General features: G+C 49.2%; 1 protein-coding gene across 1 annotated transcript; it reads right to left on the bottom strand.

Annotated features, from left to right (window-relative positions):
* Positions 1–2,446: 2,446 nt before the first annotated feature.
* Positions 2,447–22,112, bottom strand: RNF126 (ring finger protein 126). The gene is made up of 9 exons (XM_033136806.1): positions 22,000–22,112; positions 13,838–13,896; positions 10,258–10,321; positions 9,630–9,877; positions 8,587–8,655; positions 8,144–8,213; positions 7,337–7,430; positions 4,682–4,797; positions 2,447–2,628 (listed from the first exon to the last, which is right to left on the bottom strand). Exons 1-9 carry the CDS (start codon positions 22,072–22,074, stop codon positions 2,470–2,472), a joined length of 954 nt encoding a protein of 317 aa, XP_032992697.1. The 5' UTR covers positions 22,075–22,112; the 3' UTR covers positions 2,447–2,469.
* Positions 22,113–22,750: the final 638 nt, after the last annotated feature.

Genomic DNA, 22,750 nt, shown 5'->3' with positions numbered 1-22,750 from the left:
TAAACTTTCGGGTGGGAGGGGGTTATTTATTATTTTTGTACAAAAAATAAAGACACGCCGGCATTCGATGCCGGAATTAAAAAATCCCAGGCAGCTTGTTGGCATCACCTTCATCGCCGTTTTCGGAAGCTCAGCCAGGACCAAATCTTGTTTATAGCCAGACACTCCTGTCCTTGCAGGTCCACCAGAATGTTTCGGGGATGGCGCAGCAAGACTTGGAAATGCTTGCTTTGGACGGAGGGCCTAAGGCAGGGTCACCCAACCTCTGTTTAAAAACCTCCCATGAAGGAGGTAATATCGTCCAGCATGGGTTCGAAGCTCGTATTGTGATATCGGTTTTGTAGTTTCCGACCTGGCGATACGGTCGAAGCCTGGCTCCCGGACGCCTCCGTTTCGAAATGTTTCGGCTCCCGGACGCCGAAAACCCGGAAGTAAACGCTCCGGTTTTTGAAAGTTGCTCTTTTGGAAGCCGGACGTCCGACGCGGGTTCCGATTGAGGGCAGGGAGCTCTTGCAAACCAACCGGAAGCCGCGCCTCGGCTGTCAAAACGTTTCGGGAGCCGAATGGGCTTCCGGAACGGAATACGTTCGACCGCCGAGGTTTGACCGTATCGCAAAACGTGATGTGCGTTTGTGCGCTATGCAAAAATCATGATGTGGGGGGGGGAACCTTTGAAGCCAGTCAACGCTTCTCAGCTCACCCCACCGGCCTCTTGCATGGGGCAGCGATTTGTGAGAAACGATGCGGGGAAAACCGTGAAGCCAGCAGATTCCTTTACATAGCTCTGTCCTTATTTCAGACGTCGTGATAGTTCGGTTTCCGTTGGTTCAGGTCCTCCCCTCCGGAGCAGTTGGGGGGGGGGAAGCTGGCTCCGTCTCCCATAGGGGAGAGCTGCCATACGCCCGGAATTTCCCGGGATGCAAACGGTGAAAATAGCATCCGGGGAGCGGAATACGGGGAAATCGGCACAGCGTTTTGGGTTTTTGCTAACAGAACCAGGAAGCGTGTGTTTGGGTATCACCTCTTTGCCTTTGGGGGGCCAAATTCTCCCCGAAAAGCTCAAAAACTTTTTTGGGGGGATTCCCTCCCCCCCCCAGCTTTTGTGTCCCGATTTTGAGTTCTTTAAATATGGCAACCCTACCATAGGGTTGATGGGAGAGCTGAGAGTTTAGGAACCTCTGGGGGCCCCCCCACAGATATTCCCACCCCATATCACTGCCTCGAGAGACAGAGTGCTCCCTTGCCGCTTGCAAGAGATGGTCAAGTTCATAGATCCAAGTGTTGGAAGGGACCACAAACCCTTTTGCCACGCAGGAATCTTTCGCCCAACGTGGGGCTCCGACCCACGGCCCCAAAATTAAGGGTCTCGCGCTCTGCCGACTGAGGGTTGCTCCCAAGGAGGTGATAAAAATCAGGCCGCCGTGCGAAATCAGGCATTTACACTCGAGGATGCAGGGCGAACCCAAACATGCGTGTACAGGATCCGAGCTGAAATGTCCGTTTATTTCAACAGCAGTAATAATTTAACATTATAAAAACCCCTTTCTCGATGCCGGACTGCCCCCCCAAAAAAAAGAAAAAAAGAAAAGGAAAAAAAAGGGGTGATGTTAAAACGGGGGGGGGGGGGGGAGAGGAAACTAACGAGTGAAAATGTGGGTCCGGTCGTTAGGGTACGCTCTCCGCACCACGACCTGCAACCCACCCACCCATCCCGGCCCCGAAAAGAAAAAGGATGGTTCCTTGACTGCCTTGCTTTCTCCCAGTGGCAACTAGCTGGAAAGTAGAAAAATCTAATTGGGTTTGGGGGGCGCGGTTGGGAGGGGAGGGAAGAGGGAACGTCAAAAGGCTTAAAGAACTGAAAAGAGACACCCCCCAAAAAAAGATCAAAATGCTTTTTAAAAAAAACAATCCTACTAACAGAAACACCCCGCTCAAAAAAGGAGGAGAAAACCCCAAAACTCTCACTTCCGTGCTTCCGTGTTCCTTTGCGGGGTTTCCCCTCAAAGAGTCCGCGTTTTTAAAAAGGGCGGGCTTCCCTCGTACCCCCCCCGCACCCACCCTTGAGAAAACGAAACGGAAAAGGGTTAAGAGCACCCGAAGCACCCTTGCGGGGGCAAAGCAACAGAGTGCGTTTGTGTGAAGAAGAGGATTTCAGTGTCATCACGGTTCACGGGGGAAACGTGTCTCGTGGGGAGGGGTCCCTGCACCCTTTGCTCTGTTCCAGGGCTTGGGGAGGGGGGTCTCCTCTCCCATCCCCACCCCTCCACAGACACCCGCCTGCCGCCCCCCCCCCCGTTTCGCCAGGCGGAGAGGAAGGGGGCTAGGCGACATCAGAAAAGGGCGCGAGAGCAGCGAGGTTTTTCTCTCTCTTTTTTTTTGCTTGCGTTCGAAAGGTGTGTTTCGTTCCCCCCCCCCCGTTTTCCGACCCCGGCCCCCCCCGCCCCGGCCTCCCGCCCCGCCGTTCCGCTCTCACGAGTTGTTCGCCGCGTTCTCATTACTCGGCGAGCTAGAGGAGGAGGAGGAGGAGGAGGAAGACGAGGAGGCGAAGTTCATCGCCGAGAGTCCCGGGGGGTTCGTGGCTGTGTTCTGGCCGCTGAGGCTCTTCCGGCACACGGGGCAGGTGTCGTGCTGGAACGGAAAAACGGCAAAAGGGAGAAGTTGAGGCGTGCCGTCCCCATTCCCCGTTCCCCGCGCCCGGTCTGATTTCTAACGCTGGCGCTCGGCTCCGTCAACAGCTTTCCGAAAGATCGATCGGATCACCTCTCCCCTAAATGTCCGTTGGCGCTCTTGAAAAACTCCCAGCAGGTTCGTGAGACAGGACTTGGACATGCGGAAGCCATGCTGGCTGTGCTCCAGCAAGGCTTGTTCTATATATAATATTCTTTTAAAATTAATTTTTCTGTTTTTAAATTTAAAATTTGCGCCTTCATTGTCGAACGTTTCAGAAGTTCCGGTCTTCCGGAACTCATTTTAACATCCTTCAAATGTCAACGACAGCCCCTCTTCTTTCCACGGTTCAATTTGCATATCATATATCCCTGCGTATTTTACAAAAACGAAACCATTCTCTAAATGTATGTTCTTCTTTTTTAATTATTATTCTATATGTTAGATCTGCAAGCTGCGCATATTCCGTCAGCTTAAGCAGCCATTCTTAATTCGGTTGGGACCTCACATGTTTTCCATTTTTGGGGCTAACAAAACACGGGCCGCAGTTGTTCCATACAAAAATTACCTTTTTTTTTTTTTTGACGCCAGGGGATTTCAGTCTGAATTATCCCCAACAAAAAGGACTCTGTTTTTTTGGGGGAAAGTATTTTTAACCGTTTTTTTCCAATTCGTTGTGGATTATCTCCCAATATTCTTTACCCTTTTAGAAGTCCACAACACGTGAAAGAACGTTCCCTCCATCTCTTTGCAATGCGCTCTCTGTGGGGCTACCTTTGAAGGTGACCCAGAAACTGCAATTAATCCAGAATGCGGCAGCTAGACTGGTGACTGGGAGTGGCTGCCGAGACCATATAACACCGGTCCCGAAAAACCTACATTGGCTCCCAGGACGTTTCTGAGCACAATTCAAAGTGTTGGTGCTGACCTTGAAAGCCCCAAACGGCCCTGTATCCCTGAAGGAGCGTCTCCACCCCCATCATTCTGCCCAGACATGGAGGTCCAGCTCCGAGGTCCTCCTGGCAGTTCCCTCCCTGCAAGAAGTGAGGTTACAGGGAACCAGGCAGAGGGCCTTCTCGGTGGTGGCACCTGCCCTGTGGAATGCCCTCCCGTCAGATGTCAAGGAAATAAACAACTATCTGACTTTTATAAGACATCTGAAGGCAGCCCTGTTCAGGGAAGTTTTTTATGTGACATTTTAATGTACCTTATATCTGTTGGAAGCCGCCCAGAGTAGCTGGGGAAATCCAGCCAGATGGGCGGGGCACAAATAATAAATTATTCTTCTTCAGTCTTCAACCCTGCAGATCCTCGATCAATCTGGACCAAGCAGGTCCCTCTCCTCACCCTCATGTTACAGTGGTACCTTCGATCTCCAACGCCTTGGTTCCCAAACGATGAAAACCCGGAAGTGTTCTGGTTTCCGAACTTATTTTCCGGAAGCCGAAATAGGCTGTCGGCTATTATTTCCGGGGCACCTGCGCCAATCAGAATCTGCGCCTCGGTTTCCGAACATTTCGGAAATGGACTTCCAGAACGGATCAAGTTTGGCGCTTCTGTTTTTGCCGTTTATTTTGTGTTTTTGTTTCTTAGGCTTTTTTGGTTCATTTGTTTTTGTGACTGTGTGGAACCCAGCTCAGCTACTGATTGATCGGATGTGCGGCTGCAGAAATGGATAAAAGCCCCCCATCCAAACAATGATTATCATCGGTGCAGGTGAGGGAGGGGGGGGAAATTAGTTTTAATTTTTAATCACCTATAATACTGTCTTATTTATTTTATAGTACAGTGCGTTGATTATGGCTTTCGCGTTATGGATCTCGTTAGATAGTAAAATTCATGTTAAATTGCTGTTTTCGAGTTTGTTTTTGAAAGTCCGGAACGGATTAATCCGTTTTGCATGACTTTCTAGGGGGAAACGCGCCTTGGTTTTGGAACGCTTTGGTTTTGGAACGGACTTCGGTTTGAGAACCAAGGTAGCACCGTATTGACATTCTCTCTCTTTGCAGCTCACCTGTTCCAGCCATGGAACTATGCAGCCGTCATGGAACAAGTGGTTACAGGGCAACTGCCGCACGCTCTCGCCGGCTTCGTAATCTTCCTTGCAGACGGGGCACTCCAGACCGGAACCTGCGGTTGCGGAACAAGGAACCTTGGGTTGATTTACCGGCCCGCGTTGCAACAAATAAACGAAGAAATAAAAAAAGGGGGAGGGAGAAACCTGGGTAAAGAAGCAACGATGTTTTGTGTGGTTGTGGGCACACTTTTCCTTCCACGTGGGCGGGGAGATTTGGGATCCTTAAAAAATATTTACAGCCCCGTTCCCCCGGAACTTCCAACAGTCAAGAGAAACACTCTCTGGCCCCCACCATGAATTTACTTAAATTTAACTGGAGTTATATACGGTACGATCGCATCCAGGGCCAGATTTAGGTTTGATGAGGCCATAAGCTACTGAAGGTAATGGGGCCCTTTCTATGTCCAGCTGTCCTTTGTCAACAACAAATGGTCGCTGTTTTTTTGTGCTGAATATATGCTATATGGTCATTTATGGAACAACCGTATTTTTTGCTCCATAGGGCGCACCAGACCATAGGGCGCACCTCGTTTTTAGAGGAGGAAACAAGAAAAAAAATATTTTTTTCCTCGTTTTCCTCCTCTAAAAGCCCTGGTTTTTTTGAGGATCAGCTCAAAGTTTTGCAGCTCTTTTTTTGCAAAGGGAAAAGCCCTGGTTTTTTTTTAGGATCAGCTCAAAGTTTTGCAGCTTTTTGCAAAGGGGGAAAAGCAAAGAGGAAAAGCCCCGCTTTTATGGGTTCAACTCACATTTCTACAGCTTCTTAAGGAAAGGGAGCCTTTTCTACAGTTTCCAGACAGATAATCTAATCAGCCAGTCCCATGTCGCTGGGGAAACAAACAACCTCCCTCTGCAGCACATTCAACAAAGGAGGGCGGGGCTGAAAGGGAGCCGGGACTCTTATCTCTCTCCTGATCTCTTGCTGATCAGCTGCTGAGCGGGGTCCTTTCAACACCCCCTTTTCTCTTTGTAAAATAAAAAGCATGATCCTCTTTTGGCCCCTGGGAAATTTGGCCCCAGGGCCCACCATTTGCTCCATAAGACGCACAGATATTCCCCCTTCCTTTTAGGAGGGAAAAAGTGTGTCTTATAGAGCGAAATATACAGTAATAGGTATCTGTCAGAGAGCTGCACTCCACTGCCAGACAGTCTGGGTGGGTACAGGCAGCCCCAGCCACTCCTAGCCAGAGATATGTCTCCCAGCGAGTCTCCCAGCACCTCCCCTGGGGAGGAGGAGTTATCCTCAGGCAGCCAGGTGGGGCGCGGGCTCCAGGATGTTGCTCAGAGACCCAGCACCGTCCGCCAGACCCGTTCTGAGGCAGAGATGCCACTTCCGTCGCCTGAACTGCGCAGAGGGGTCAAAAGACTGGTAATGCAGCCTTTTAGGATGACGAAATTCCTGTGCTGGGGTGGCAAGCCGGAGACAGGATTCGTCTAGCGACTAGGCAGTCGTGTTTCTCAGTAGCTCTGCACGGTAAATAGCCTCGCACAATAAAATGGTATAAAGGCAAGACGGACTTTGTCTTTACTTGTGAGCAGCCCCTTTGCGGACCTGACAGTATCTAAGGCCATTTGCACGTGCAGAATGTAGGCACCCTATATATAGAAAGGAGCAAAGCAGTGATATTTTAGGGAGCAGGCTAGCAGGCGGGGCCCATTTCTTACATCCTAGGAGCCTACGCAACACAAAACACTGTTGCTCTATGTAGGTTTTATTTTATTTGTTTTTTATCTTATATTTTGGAAATGTACATCCTGTTTTTTTTTATCCCTTTAAATTTCTGGGGGGGGGGGGGCAAGAGAGTGGGGCCCTAAGCTATAGCTTGTTTAGCTTATACGTAAACCCAGCACTGACTGCATCGTTTGCACAACGAACGTTTCAACCCCCAGTCCTTGACCTCTGACGGTGCCGCCAGCTCGTCCAGCCGGAGGGTTTGGAAGGGGGGGGGGTTTGAGAGTCTGTGCGTGTGCAGAAGCTAGCCCTGCTACTATGACCCTTTTCACCCCACCCCGAAGGATGCCCCCAAGTTAACCCTGTCTGAAGTTACAAACACCAAATATATTGATGCTTTTGAATTATGGTGCTGGAGGAAACTCTTGAGAGTCCCATGGACTGCAAGAAGATCCAACCTATCCATTCTCAAGGAAATCGGCCCTGAGTGCTCACTGGAAGGACAGATCCTGAAGCTGAGGCTCCAGTACTTTGGCCACCTCATGAGAAGAGAAGACTCCCTGGAAAAGACCCTGATGTTGGGAAAGATGGAGGGCGCAAGGAGAAGGGGACGACAGAGGATGAGATGGTTGGACAGTGTTCTCGAGGCGACTGGCATGAGTTTGGCCAAACTGCGGGAGGCAGTGAAGGATAGGCATGCCTGGCGTGCTCTGGTCCATGGGGTCACCAAGAGTCGGACATGACTGAACGACTCAACAACAACAACAACAACAACAATAATATCTCTATCTATCAAAGGGCAAGAGAAATAAATTAGCAAAATGAAACATAAAAACAAGCGATGTCATGAGATGTATATATATATATTTGGGGGGAGGGTGAGTGAGAGGAGAAAAGAAATGCGGAAGAAAAACTAGACTCACCGACGTGTTCCTCTGTTATGTGGATCGTGGGGAGCGCCTGGATTTTCTCCTTGTCTGCCGGAGGAGGCCCTGTGTTCTCAAACTGATTCAGAAGCTGGAAGAGAACAGCACCCCTGACCAACATTGAAGGCACCCCAGGGTGCCACGGCACACGGGTCAAAACCCACTGATTTGCTGAATTCATATAGGGCACACACACCTGGGTTCCCATAGCAGGCAACCAGGAAACCCACAAGCAGGGAAAACCCATTATTAATATTATTATCGTGATGGAGTAAATTTGTAAAGGTGAAGAGACCCCTGACCGTTAGGTCCAGTCGCGGACGACTCTGGGGTTGCGGCGCTCATCTCGGGTTACTGGCCGAGGGAGCCGGTGTCCAGCTTCCGGGTCATGTGGCCGGCATGACAAAGCCGCTTTCTGGCGAACCAGAGCAGCGCACGGAAACGCCGTTTACCTTCCCGCCGGAGCGGTACCTATTTATCTCCTTGCACTTTGACGTGCTTTCGAACTGCTAGGTGGGCAGGAGCTGGGACCGAGCAACGGGAGCTCACCCCGTCATTGCGGGGATTCGAACCGCCGACCTTCCGATCGGCAAGCCCTAGGCTCTGCGGTTTAACCCACAGCGCCACCCGCATCCCATACCTTTATTTAATCTGGGCTTTTTGGTGGCCTAGCTAAATTTTTTTTGGGGGGGTGGAATGCAGACAGGTGGGCAAGACCCCTCTCTGCAGAAGACGGAAGTGACGCAGATTTCGAAACAAATGAACACAGGCGCGTTTCCCCCGAAAGGGGCGGAGAGGTTTTACCTGGGTGATAATGGCATCCAAACCGTTGGCTCCCCACGCATAGTCCATCGGATTCGAATGCAAGACTCCCCTTCAGAAACGTGACAGTAAATTGGGGGGGAGAGGGGGGAACAGAGAAGAAGGGTTAAGCTTGCCCTCAGGACCAGAAGGAAGAAGAAGAAGAAGAAGAGTTTGGATTTGATATCCCGCTTTATCTCTACCCGAAAGAGTCTCAAAGCGGCTCACATTCTCCTTTCCCTTCCTCCCCCCCACAACAAACACTCTGTGAGGTGAGTGGGGCTGAGGGACTTCAGAGAAGTGTGACTAGCCCAAGGTCACCCAGCAGCTGCATGTGGAGGAGAGGAGACACGAACCCGGTTCACCAGATTACGAATCCACCTCTCTTAACCACTACACCACACTGGCTCTCAGAGAAAAGGGTGGGGCGGGCCCCGTGAACTTACCAAGGCCCCACGCCGAGGTTCGGTATCGTGGTGGGGGCGATGATGCCGTTGACCAGCTGCTGAATGATTCTGCACAAAGGGGAAGGAGGTGGGAAGAAGGAAAATTGACCCCGACTGCCAGGAGAAAAAGAGGAAAACTCGCGAATTCCGCTCCTCGACGCTTTGGGACTCCCCCAGCACCGCTCCTAACCATCGTGCCTCTACAGTTCTGGGATCAGTCGGAAGGATTCAGACCAGAGTGGATAAAAATATCAATGGTTTTTTTTTAAGGGGAAAAAAGAGGATTTTTTTTAAAAAAAGTATATTTTTACGCCGTACTGTACTGAAAAAGTTCAAATGTCGTAGCAAGGGAGTCTCGCTCGCTGGTTACAACCAGCCTATGGACTCAGCAATACAGCTGGAAACAGTGCGTTTTCAGCGCATTATACAAATGTGGCACTAGATGGTGCTGATGAGCTAATGGGGAATCCCGTATATATTTTACAACGGTTTGGTTGTTTTTTTTTTTTAAAAAAAGAATATTTGTGGCTTTAAAAAAATAATAATCTGGGTAGATCTGCTCCAACAGACCGAGGCTGTTTAGGGCTTTAAAGGTCAGCACCAAAACAATGCGCCCGTTTGAAAAGCAGGATAAAGATAAGTAAATATTGAATGGTTTGGAAGAGATTTGGAAATTTTTGTATATATAAGTTTGTTGATTGTTTAAAAATGACAGATGGAAGGATGTGGAAATTAGAAAATGAATCGTTGTATAAGCAGTGGAAGTAGTTTTGAATGTATAAGTCTGGTTTATTTTTTTTTCTTATTCTTTCTTTTTTTCTTTCTTTCCTTTTTCTTTTCTTTTTTCTCTTTCGATCTGGTGCTGTTACTATCTCTTCATTTTTGTTCAATATTTGTATATATTTGTATTTTAAAAATCATAATAAAGATTTATATTAAATTTAAAAAAAAAGAAAAAAAGAAAAGAAAAGCAGGATAAAGATGCGGCGGACGGGAGACGCAGCATGGCGCGAAGCCCCCCCCCGGGGGGCACGTCCTCTCACCCTTCCAGTGTGGGGACCCCTTCGTGCCTGCCGGCGGCGGCCCTGCGTGCCGTGAACCGCGCCCGGGGCTGCCTGGTGCCGTATCTGTGCCGGGACTGGTGCTCCCTCTCGCGCCGGTTCTCCGCGTCCCGGTTGTCCTCGGGCTGAGTGTTGGACCCGAAGGCCGGTAACTCGAAGGCTTCGTCGATGATCCCGAAGGCGAACTGCCCGTAGCCCTGGGGCAGGGTGAAAAAGTGCTGGTCGGCGTTCTGGAGCGGAGGGGGAAGAGGGTCAGGGGCGTGGGGAAGATGCCTTGCGTACAGATGCTAGGTTCTAAGCCCGCCTACCCCTGCCTCTGGCCCCGCCCGCCGCCGGGACGCCCCGCCCCAGAAAGGTACGCTGCCCTCAGGCAGAGGCCCCCCCCCCACCCCTGCTTCCAACCAAAGATAATCTCCGCCTGGCAAAAGCTAGTCGCCTGGAAACGACCCCGACTCGCCCAAAGGCGAGCGGCTGTTTTGCAAGCACCCTTTCCCTCCATCTTCCGAATGGACAAATTCTGGCAAAAAAACGCAACGGTGCAGAATCGACCTGCCACGCTCGGCTCCGAACTGCGGGCCACCGCACCAGGGGTGGGGAAATGCCGCCTCACCTCAAACGGGTGCCTGCTCTGGTCGCTGGTCGACGCCGAAGAGTTGGATCCATTTTCGACGTTCCTGAAAAGATTTCGAGATAAAAGAGCGAGACGTGGGAAAGAAGCTTTAAAGAAAAAAACACCTCCGAGGCAGGAGAAACTCTGCAGATGTCTGGGTTCCCCCCTTCAAGGCTGCAGATTCTTTATTTTATTATTATTAAGAATTTTTGAAATTTTCCAATTATAAAGCACAAATCATTACATGGTTAAACTTTTCATACTCCCCCCTCTCCCACCGAGGGGAGCAAACTACCAAACCCCCCTCTCACAGGAGTACATATATTCATTTCGCGTTTAACCCCATACTTTACAAAAACCGTTGCTTAATCCCAACCCACTTCCTGGGCCAGGTATTCATACATCTTTTAATTTCATCTTTTAATTGACTTCCTCGGATCCCTCCCCTGCTGACTTCAAAATACTTCCCAGTTTTCCTTCCATCGTCTAATCTAATTTAAACTACATTTCTATCCTCCTTAACACTCTTACAAATATTAAGACTCCAAATTTAATTGCTAACATTTTCTTCTCTACCTCAGCCTCATTATACTTCTGAACTTTCCTAATTCCTTAACCAATTTTAACCATTCTAAACTTTCTCTCAAAAGTTTCTTACCCGCTTCCCTCCCTTCGGCCCCCAAAAATCTTTGGCTAATGTTTTTAACATTTCCCGTTGTCCCAGTGTCCATATCCGTTGTCAAAACCATATAAAATAAAATACCATATAATAAATCCAGTCTTTTGACCCTACCCCAACCCTTTCAAAGAACCCGACCCAAAAGTCCAAGATTGCCGTTTCTTGTTCCTGTCTATCCTCTTGCACCATTCTTACAACAAAGTGGCGTAGCCCTAAAAAATTGGACTTGTTTATCTTCCTCCTGGACCACAACTTTCGCATTGTCCGTTTCTTTTTGCATACAATCTCCAATCGGTGTCTCTTCTTTCGGCCGATTCCTTAATGTGGACTAGCAACTTGTGGAGAGCCTTTGCTCTTCAATCCACAATTGGTCTGTGCTTGACGGCATTTATTAAGGACTCATTGCCCCTCTTCCTTGTAACTCCTGGCCAGCTTTCGCCTTGCTGGGTTGTAGTATTATAAATTGGAGTTCTTTTTATTAAATGCACCAAGAAAAAATACACACCAAGAACTCTGGCCAATAAAGTTTCAATAGTGGGACTAGTCCCTACTCGCAAATCAATAGTAAATTATGACAAAAACTAATCCATTCAAATGCGTATATTCAAACAGAGATTGCAAACTCAAACTCACAGGGATATGTACAACACAATAATCCGTTACAGTACTGGAAATGAGAGTCTTTGAATAGAGGCAAGCTCATGTTAGTCCATAATCAGGTTTGATATGAAGATCTTAAGTTTCAATCATTGAGCAGGTGTCAGAAGTCAGTTATGGATCAGAAACCAGGTATGAAACACTACATGAAAATACTGAAGAAGTGTGCATGCACACGAAAGCTCATACCAAGAACAAACTTAGTTGGTCTCTAAGGTGCTACTGGAACGGAATTTTTAATTTTTAATTTTGTTATATCCCTGTGAGTTTGAGTTTGCAGTCTCTCTGTTTGAGTTTGTAATCTCTGTTTGAATATATGTATTTGAATGGATTAGTTTTGTAATGTATAGAAGTGAGAGCTGGACCATAAAGAAGGCTGATCGCCGTAGAATTGATGCTTTTGAATTATGGTGCTGGAGGAGACCCTTGAGAGTCCCATGGACTGCAAGAAGATCAAATTTAGATTTATTTATTGTCATTGTCCGTATATACACAGTATACACAACAACGAAAATCAAACACCCAAAGACCGGATTTACCATACACATTTGCACATCTCTCCAACACTCTCATCCTTATTAAAACATAATCTATTAAAACATAACATAATCCAGAATATAACATAACCTATTAAAAGCATAGCATAACCTAAAAGCCTGTCTCATTCCTTACTACTCACTGCTTACTATTACTTACTACTGACCCTGAGATCATTATTAAGTGCAATCAAAGCTCTTGGATAGAAACTATTCAGAAGGCGTGTGGTTCGAGTTTTCATTATCCTGTATCTTCTGCCCGAAGGCAACAGTTCAAAAAGGTTGTGAGCAGGATGGGTGGGATCTCTCAGGATGTTGTGTGACTTCTTCAAACAGCGAGACGTGAAGATCTCGTCCAGGGTTGGTAGTTGGAGCCCAATAACATTCTGGGCAATTTTAATTATTCTCTGTAAAGCTTTTTTATCCGTTACAGAGATGCTCCCATACCACGATAGTATACTATAGGTTAAGACACTCTCAATGGTACTGTGATAATAGGACAGGAGTAGGTGCTGAGATAGATTCAATCCCCTGAGCATTCTCAGGAAATACAACCTCCCCTGCACCTTCCTCACAGCCATATTAATATTTACAGTCCATGAGAGGTCCTCGGAGATGTAAGTGCCCAGGTATTTAAAACTGCCAACTCTCTCCACCTCCTCGCCATTTATGTGCAATGGTAAAAATACACTTTTCTTTCTCCTAAAGTCAATTATAAGTTCTTTGGTTTTTTTGGTGTTAAGCATAAGATTATTTTCTTTACACCATTGAATTAACCCCTGTACTTCTTTCCTATAAGCAGACTCATCATTCTCACTAATGAGCCCCACCACTGTTGTATCATCCGCAAATTTGATGATTGTGTTGGAATTATACAGTGGGGTGCAATCACATGTGTACAGGGAATAAAGAAAGGGGCTTAACACACATCCCTGAGGAGCTCCTGTGCTTAATACTAGGGTAGAAGAATAGTAAGATCCCATTCTCACTGTCTGCGGCCTATCAGTCAGGAAATTCCTTACCCACAAACAGATCTTCTGATGTATACCCAGATTGGTCATTTTAAAAAATAACCTGTCTGGTAAAATTGTATTAAAAGCAGAACTATAATCCACGAACAACAGCCTTCCTCCATTCTGAAGGAAATCAGGCCTGAGTGCTCACTGGAAGGACAGATCCTGAAGTTGAGGCTTCAGTACTTTGGCCACCTCATGAGAAGAGAAGACTCCCTAGAAAAGACCCTGATGTTGGGAAAGATGGAGGGCACAAGGAGAAGGGGACGACAGAGGATGAGATGGTTGGACAGTGTTCTCGAAGCTACTAACGTGAGTTTGGCCAAACTGCGGGTGGCAGTGAAGGATAGGGGTGCCTGGCGTGCTCTGGTCCATGGGGTCACGAAGAGTCGGACACGACTGAACGACTGAACAACAACAACAACAAGTTTTTGTCATAATTTACTACTGATCTGCGAGTAGGGACTATTCCCACTATTGAAACATTATTGGCCAGAGTTCTTGGTGTGTTTTTTTCTGGGTTGTAGTATTATGGCAAACTGCACTGCACAAGCGTTGTGGGGAGTGTGTGGCTGTCTGTGGGGTCTGCCGGAACACGGCCCCCGAAAAGGGTGCCCCCCCCAACCCTGCCCCGGACCCAAAACTGCAAACCGGCAAAATCTCATTTCGTCCCGAATCAGAGAACTGGGCTTTACCTAGGTTCTTCCGGCAACTCTTCGATGAAGCCGGATTCGCACCTCGGGCAGATGTAGTCCTGCGGGAAAGAAAAACAGTGCAAGATAGCTTAAAAAAAAAAAAAAAACAAGAACAATAAATGCCTGCAATTGGGACTCTCTCGCACCCGGAGGAAGATGGGGTGCTTGCAAGATGTAACCCGCATTTAAGAATTTATATTTTCTGTGACCAAGGATTGTTCCTTTAAAGGGGTGAGCCCCTGCTTCGTTTTGCAAACAGCTTCCTCGCAAAGACAGGATTGCCCTTGATGCTTACAGCATCCCCACTTCGGCAGTAATACTAATAATACTAATTTAATATTTATACCCTGCCCATGTGGCTGAGTTTCCCCAGCCATTCTGGGCGGCTTCCAAGAAAATATTAAAAATACAATAAAACGCCAAACGTTAAAAGCTTCCCTAAACAGGGCTGCCTTCAGATGTCTTCTGAAAGTCAGACAGTTGTTTATTTCCTTGACATCTGAAAGGAGGGTGCCACCACCGAGAAGGCCCTCCGCCTTCAGATGTATTCTAAAAGTCAGATAGTTGCTTATTTCCTTGACATCTGAAGGGAGGGCGCCGCCACCGAGAAGGCCCTCCGCCTGGTTCCCTGTAACCTCGCTTCTCGCAGGGAGGGAACCGCCAGAAGGCCCTCGGAGCTGGACCCCGGTGATGCATCAGCGAATCGTCCGAAACCGGTTCGAAATCTACACGGCGGTGTCGATTTCGGAATTTCAGACCAGGCCATATACGACGAATCGTCGGCGTTTCGCGCAAGGCCTGCTCGTTCCCCAAAGAACCCTGCGAGGCCGCCTGAGGCCCACTCCCTCCGCAGCCCAGCCACCCCCTAATATACGGGCGCGGGTCCAATTGTGACCACGTGGAAGATGTCCGGGTGCCAGCTTCCGAATAGATCCTTTACGGCATTTATCTCGCAACCTTTTTGTCTGGGAATGAAGTTTTACAAAGTACGGAAGCCGCCATACTGCTGCATTCTCGTGTTTAAACGGTTCTCGGGTCTACTCGAAGGCAGAAGTTGTTCTCCTGCTGTGTTGTCTTTATCCTTCAAAGCCATTTGCTCCGGAGATAGGCTACGTCTGCCCGGGGTTATCTGTTATTTTCTCTCTCCTGTTTCTACTTTCATTTTTGCGTTCCAGCGCGCTGTACTTTTTCTGCTGAAAACGGATGAGCTCTAAACGAGCCACGTTTTGCCTGCTGTAAATTCCAGCAGGAACCGTACGCTCAACGCCGTGGCAAAATACCAGAGAAAGCTTTTGCGCGTTTCTCTCAGTGCCACGGAAAATGCGCTAAAATCACATTTCGCCCAGGGTTCGAAATTATCTAGGCGCCTTTTGCAACTGCCTATCAGCCACTGGCGACCAAGTGAAGATGCCCGGGCAGCAGGATTCCCATCCGACGTCTCCATCACCCAGGCACAATCCTGTAGAATCCTATCTTGTTATATTTAACCTGCGCAGTCAGAACGAATTTGAGGAACCAAAAAGCCGCATTCAAAAATGGCAACTAGGCATTCCATTTTGGAGACTGCAACCCTGTTTTAAGGAGCCTTTTGGCGCCTAGCTGATACAGTCAATCCTCGGATACCGGACACCTCCGTTTCGGAACGTTCTGGCTCCTGAATGCCGAAAACCCGGAAGTAAACGCTCCGGTTTCCGGATGTTTTTTGGAAGCCGAACGCCCGACGCAGCTTCCGCTGAGTGCATGAAGTTCCTGCGACCACTCAGAAGCCGCGCCTTGGTTGTCGAAACATTTCGGAAGCCAAACAGGATTGGGCCATTCCATGAAAAATGAGCCTGATAAGAATGCTAGATGGGCACTGGACTTTGGTGAGGAAGATTCCAAATGTGCAGTCTAACCATTTTTTTAAAAGCTAAAGACAAAAGAAGTTTATTTTATGGACCTTCTTTTCAAAAGTCCACCCACGTAGTCTTCACAGAAGTGTTCAAGTTAAAAGTTTTCTGATGATTGTCCCACCCGTGACAGCATTTTTTCCTTAATTTTGCATCGTTAAATTCCTTAAACTTAATTCCTGGTTGCATAGTTGTAACCAATAAACATTGATTTAAACATATATGCTGAGTTTATCATCGATTCACCTCCCAACTCACAGAGTTTTTCCACGAATCAAACTCATCTCAAGCTCCATGTCCTTTTTTTTGTCCCACCCGTGACAACACATTTCACATTTAATAAAATTGTCAAAAATATCCATAAAAATAATAAAAAAATAGTAAAATGCTCAGCATCTTATTAAGAACATAGTTTAAACTTTGGTTGTTAATTTTTATGTATATTTTCATTGTTACACATGTGTGAATACCAAAAAACATGGTCAAAGTGCCCCACCCGTGACAATGGAATGGCCCGATTATGTTAGACAACCAAGGTTTGACTGCATACAGGGCTGTCTTAAGCATATTTGGCGCCGGGGTGCAAAGATCCGCCCAGTCTCAGGCGCGCAGGAGGGTGGAGCCAGCCGGCTGCCTCAGCGTCTTGCTGGCTCGGTCGCCCCCAAACTTGCGGCGCAGATCCGCCCGCAGCAGAAGAGCCCGTCGCGGCGCTCCGACCAATGGGCTCTTCCCCGGACTCAACTCTTGGGCCCCAGACTCTTGGCCTGGTGTCCCCGAGAGCCCGGCGCCCCGCGCCCCTATGGGTAAGACGGCCCTGACCGTAATTCGAGTTTCTACCACTGATTTCGCCCGAAAGCAACCACCCACCAATTTATCGTTAAACGCTTTAAACAGGTTTTTTTAAATAAGCAAATGAAGAAGCTGGGGAACAAAGTAAGTCAATGGAAAGGGGCCCTACACACCATCATAATACAAAGCTAGTCGCCTGCAAGCGTTCTGTACTCGCCCAAAGGTGAGCAAAACAAAATAAAAAATAAAACAAATCCTTCCAGTAGCACCTTAGAAACCAACTAAGTGCAACCAAAGCGCAAAATATGGTCTGAAGCTCAACATCAAAAAAACTAAGATCACGGCCACTGGTCCCATCACCTCCTGGCAAATAGAAGGGGAAGAAATGGAGGCAGTGAGAGATTTCACTTTCTTGGGTTCCATGATCACTGCAGATGGTGACAGCAGTCACAAAATTAGAAGACGCCTGTTTCTTGGGAGGAAAGCAATGACAAACCTAGACAGCATCTTAAAAAGCAAAGACATCACCTTGCCGACAAAGGTCCGTATAGTTAAAGCTATGGTTTTCCCAGTAGTGATGTATGGAAGTGAGAGCTGGACCATAAAGAAGGCTGATCGCCGAAGAATTGATGCTTTTGAACTATGGTGTTGGAGGAGACTCTTGAGAGTCCCATGGACTGCAAAAAGATCAAACCTATCCATTCTTAAAGAAATCAGCCCTGAGTGCTCACTAGAAGGACACATCCTGAAGTTGAGGCTCCAGTACTTTGGCCACCTCATGAGAAGAGAAGACTCCCTGGAAAAGACCCTGATGTTGGGAAAGATGGAGGGCGCAAGGAGAAGGGGACGACAGAGGATGAGATGGTTGGACAGTGTTCTCGAAGTGACTGGCATGAGTTTGACCAAACTGTGGGAGGCAGTGGAAGACAGGAGGGCCTGGCGTGCTCTGGTCCATGGGGTCACGAAGAGTCGGACACGACTGAACGACTGAACAACAACAACAAGTTTATTCTTGTGCATGCACATGAAAGCTCATACCAAGAACAAACTTAGTTGGTCTCTAAGGTGCTACCAGAAGGATTTTTTAATTTTTAATTTTGTTTTGACTATGGCAGACCAACACGGCTACCTACCTGTAACTGGAACCAAAGGTGAGCACCTACCCAGCCTAACTTAAGTCCTGGGGAAGGGAGGGGAGGAGGGGGATTATGCTAATAGGCCGGCTCTGCACGCCCCCCCCCAACTCGATTGCTTCTCCCGCACCTTCCAGACAATCCCTCATTGCCCAACCAGACTTCCCCAGCTAAGGCAAAATGCCTGTCACAACTTGTACACTCAGTGCGGTTAAATAATGCCCTTTTTGAAAAACAAAATCTAAACAAGACTATTATCTCCAGCAGGTAATTGAGTGCTGCAAGGGAGAAAATGATGACAGATGATTTTTTTAAATTATTTTTTTTTAAAGAAGCTCTTCTGCTTAACTGCTTAAGAAATCTGGAGGGGGTCAGTCAGAGGGAAACGTCCGTCACAACAACCTGGCACCCAGAGATCTTCAGACGGTCGCAAGCTGGCCCGCGCCAGATGCAAAACGCGCCCGGCGAATTTCTAACACTGGTTGAGGTAGCGCTGCAAGTCACATCCTGAACTCCCCGGACGTATTCGGGATTCGTTCAGCAGAAAAAGCGTCCGGGCAGAATTTTAGAAAATCAGTCCTGAGCTTTGCTGGCCATTTAAACAGATTTTTTTGAAATTCTTCCCAGACGCTTTTTCTGCTGAACGAATCCTGAATACGTCCGGGGAGTTCAGGACGTGACTTGCAGACCTACCTCAACCGGTGTTAGAAATTCGCCGGGCGCGTTTTGCATCCGGCGCGGGCCAGCTTGCGACCGTGTGAAGATCTCTGGGATTTTGCAAAACGAGCTCAACAGCTTCGGCCCAAAAGAAAGCTCAACCATTTCTGCGTCTGGATTTTCGCTTTTTTGGGAAAAAATGGCAACCCCAGTTGAGGACTACGTTCCCCATCATCCTGGACGCACAAACATCAGAAAAGGCCTGCAAGCTGGATCTAGCCCAAGGGCCGACCAGGTCCCCCTGCCCTGGGAAGCCCCCAAACAGGGCCTGAGCACAACTGCAACACCCCCCAACTGGTGGAAGGAGAACACAGGCATCATGGCTGGTACCCATTGCCAGCTGCCTCCTCCTCCACGGATCGGTCCTGTGGCAGCGAGTTCCATAGGTTTTTGTTATTATATACCGCCCTATACACGGCGGTCTCAGGGCTGTTCACGGAATGAAATCAAGATAATAAAAACCACAAAACACGTAGCAAAAATAAAAACAACATCCCAACGGCCCCCCTCCTACAAAAAAAAACCCACATTTAAAAAGGGCATAGGATGTAAATTGGATCAACCAAAAGCCTGGTTAAAAGGGAACATTTTGCCTGGCACCTAAAGGTAAAGGGACCCCTGACCGTTAGGTCCAGTCGCGGACGGCTCTGGGGTTGCGGCGCTCATCTCGCTTTACTGGCCGAGGGAGCCGGCATCCAGCTTCCGGGTCATGTGGCCAGCATGACCAAGCCGCTTCTGGCGAACCAGAGCAGCGCACGGAAACGCCGTTTACCTTCCCGCCAGAGCGGTACCTATTTATCTACTTGCACTTTGATGTGCTTTCGAACTGCTAGGTTGGCAGGAGCAGGGACCGATCAACGGGAGCTCACTACAGTCGCGGGGATTCGAACCGCCGACCTTCCGATCGGCAAGCCCTAGGCTCTGTGGTTTAACCCACAGCGCCAATTAAAGGCGCCAGGTGAACTTCCCCGGGGACAGTATTCCGCAGACGGGGAGCCACTGCAGAGAAGGCCCCGTTCTCGTGTTGCCACCCACCTGGCGTCTCGAGGAGCAGTTAAACTAAATGGTGCCTGGAGTATAGAAGTTCCCTTTCAGCTGTCCAAAATCTTCCTTGGACGTACATGAATTCTAGGGGTTCTCTGCAGCATGTTTTGCACTCGGTCAGTCATATTTTCTCTGAACTCAGCTCCCACCCAAAAAAGCCTTTCCTCATAGGGGAAGAGTTTCCCCGTTCAAACCTTGGACATTTTTGGTACCGTTCAATCAAACCAAATTGTGTTGCAAGGGGCTTGGAAACGGACGACCGCCGGGGACCTTTCCAGAGCTACCGTTCCAATTCTGCGGAAATAAATATATTTTGGCACGGCCCCAGTTCCATGCACAACTGCCGGTTTTTTGGGGGCGGGGGGTGGCAGAGGTAGAAAAAGATAAATTGTCCGGTATTCTTCGATTCAGCCGGCAGTTGAGGAAAGGTCACATGGGCAGGCAGGCCGAGAAAGAAGACAGCGAAAGAGAAAGCAGGCCTTGGGAAAGATCGAAGTCATGCTGATTCATCTGCAAACGTAGAATGGAACCTCTATGTTCCAGCATAGTCTATCCCTGGATATGAGTTGGTGGCAGGCGATGAGGGGGAAGCTGTTCCTTTCAGGCGCTGCTTGTAGGCCAGACAGGACTCCTGATAGCTGGCCTGGCGTATAATCCCCTTATTAAGTGGAACCTCCTCGTGAAAGAGAAGTCTACCCTCGCTTGACAAACTGGGGAAGAGGGGAGAAGAGAGGTGGGGTTCAACACCCACCCAGCCAACCCACATACAGCGTCAAGGCTTGCATTTGGAGGAGATGGGAGGGAGACACACACACACACACCAGCCAGCAACCGGGGTGGGCGCCCCTCAATGACGGACACAACTCCTCCGCTTTTAGTGGAGCCTCCTTATGAAAGGGCAGTCTACCCTCTAGAAAGGCGGAAAGCTGCTGTTGCTTTTGAAAGAGACGGTCCTGCTAGTCCTAACCCCCCCCCCCCAAACACACCTCCCTTGATGGGCGACCCTCCTTTGCGAATGCGGCTCACCCCACCGCAAGGGCTTATAAAAGTGCGCGGGGAATTCTTTCAAGTGGCGCCTTCCTGTGAAAGGGCAGTTTACCAAAGCAAGGGGGCAAAACTCTCCACTGCAAACATGCCCAAAACGCCCCCTGCAAGAAAGGATTTATATAAGGGGGGGAAGGAAGCAATGCCCGGCAGTGGAGCCTCCAGGTGCAGGAGCAGTCTACCTACCACCTTCCCAAAGAAGGGGAGGGCAGCACCCCACCACCACCACCCCTGAGAGAAACAGCCTTGCTGTGGCACCTGGAGGGCGGAGGGGAACCTACCTACACTCCACACCTCCCCAAATAAAAAAAATTACAAGGCTACCTACCTACCTTGATGGGCAAAACCGTCCACTGCAAACATGCCCCCCCCATCAAGGATCCCCATCAAGGATTTATAGAAGGGGAAGGAAGCAAAGCCTGGCAGCGGAGCCTCCAGGTGGAAGAGCAGTCTACCCCCCCCCCCGAAAAAAGAGGGAGAGAAGAGGGGAGGGCAACACCTTCCCCAACCCCCGGAGAATCAGCCTTGCAGCTGCGCCTGGGGTGGGGGGAAAGAGCGGAGGGGAGGCCCTCCTGCCAACCCTACACTTCCCTTCCCCTAATAAAAAAATGACAAGGCGCCAACCTACATTGATGGGCAAAACACTCCACTGCAGACATGTCCCCCCCCAAAAAAAACCCCCCAAAAGGACTTATATAAAGGGGAGGAAGCAGTGGAGCCTCCTGGTGGAAGAGCAGTCTACCCCCGAACAAAAAAAAAGAGGGAGAGAAGGGGGGAGGGCAACACCTCCACCCACCCCCCAGACAACCAGCCTTGCAGTCGCACCTGGAGGGGGGGGAAAGGAGAGGAGCCTACGCTATCCTCCCCCCCCCCCAATAAAAAAATGACAAGGCACCCACCTACTTTGATGGGCAAAACCCTCCCCTGCAAACATGTCCCCAACCCCCCCAAAAAAGGACTTATATAAAGGGGAGGAAGCAGTGGAGCCTCCTGGTGGAAGAGCAGTCTACCCCCAAACAAAAAAAAGAGGGAGAGATGGGGGGGGAGGGCAACACCTCCACCCACCCCCCAGACAACCAGCCTTGCAGTGGCACCTGGAGGGGGGGGGAAGGAGGGGAGCCTACGCTATCCTGCCCCCAATTAAAAAAATGACAAGGCACCCACCTACTTTGATGGGCAAAACCCTCCACTGCAGACATGCCCCCCCATGCAAAAAAACACCCCCCTAAAAGGACTTATATAAGGGGGAGGAAGCAACGCCCGGCAGTAGAGCCTCCAGGGGAAAGAGCAGTCTACCCCTCCCCTCCTCTTTACAAGGCAAATTACATACCTTGATATTTGGGGGGTGGGGTGGGTCTTGGGGGAGAAAACCCACACGCCTAAACGGGCCCTCCCCACCCCGGGCGCCATGGGCCAGTAGTGGAGCCTCCCCCTGGCAGCGCAGTCTACCCGCCTTCCCAGCCCGGGGGTTAGGAGCGGCGGGACCTCCGGCCCCGAGGCGGGTGGGGTAGCGCTCGGAAACGGGTCCCCCCCCCCGGTGACTCACCGGCAAGCGCGGGGCGATCTCGGCCGAGCAGCAGTGGCAGAAGTAGCGTCCCGGCTGCGGCGAAGCCTCCGCCATCTTGTCCCCTCCTCCCTCCCTCCCTCCCTGACGGGGAGAGGCGAAGCCCCGCCCTCTCCGCGCCCGGCGGCGATGACGGCGGCCAGGAAGGGCCAGAAAGCAATCCGAGAGGCCGGCGCGCGAGCACTTCCTCCTCCTCCTCCGTCACGATAAGAACGCTCTCGAGCGTGGGTCCTAGAGCGGATGCGTTTTCCGGCTCGCGGAGGCGGGATTTCCTGTGTGTGTGTGTGTGTGTGTGTGTGTGTGTGTGTGTGTGTGTGTGTGTGTGTGTGTGTGATGGACTCCTCTCGAAGCGAGGGTTGCCCATATAAGTTTTCCCGCAGATGATCCTACGCGTCCGGAAGTTCCCGGACGGCAGGGCCTGGACGCCCGGACATATCCGGACGGGTGGCAGCCGGTGCTGAAAGTGCGGATTTCCTTTAAAATAGCTCAGAAACGTCATTCCCCCCTTCAAAATAATATATATATATAAAAGGTCAACAAAAAGGGAAATAAAAGAACTTAACAACTTTTGTGTCCAGATTTTCATTTATTATTATTAATTACCAATATTTTTTTTATTACTATTATTATTTATTTTTATTTTTAATTGTTGTTGTTGAAATACTGCCCCTCAATGAGGCCAGCCCGGAAATGTTTTGTAGATTATAGAAGAAACTATGGCAAGCATATTCAA

This window comes from Lacerta agilis, chromosome 18, assembly GCF_009819535.1.
Source record: "Lacerta agilis isolate rLacAgi1 chromosome 18, rLacAgi1.pri, whole genome shotgun sequence".
Lineage (NCBI taxonomy): Eukaryota > Metazoa > Chordata > Lepidosauria > Squamata > Lacertidae > Lacerta > Lacerta agilis.
Note: the sequence above shows the minus strand (reverse complement) of the source record. Positions and strands in the feature narration are given on the sequence as shown.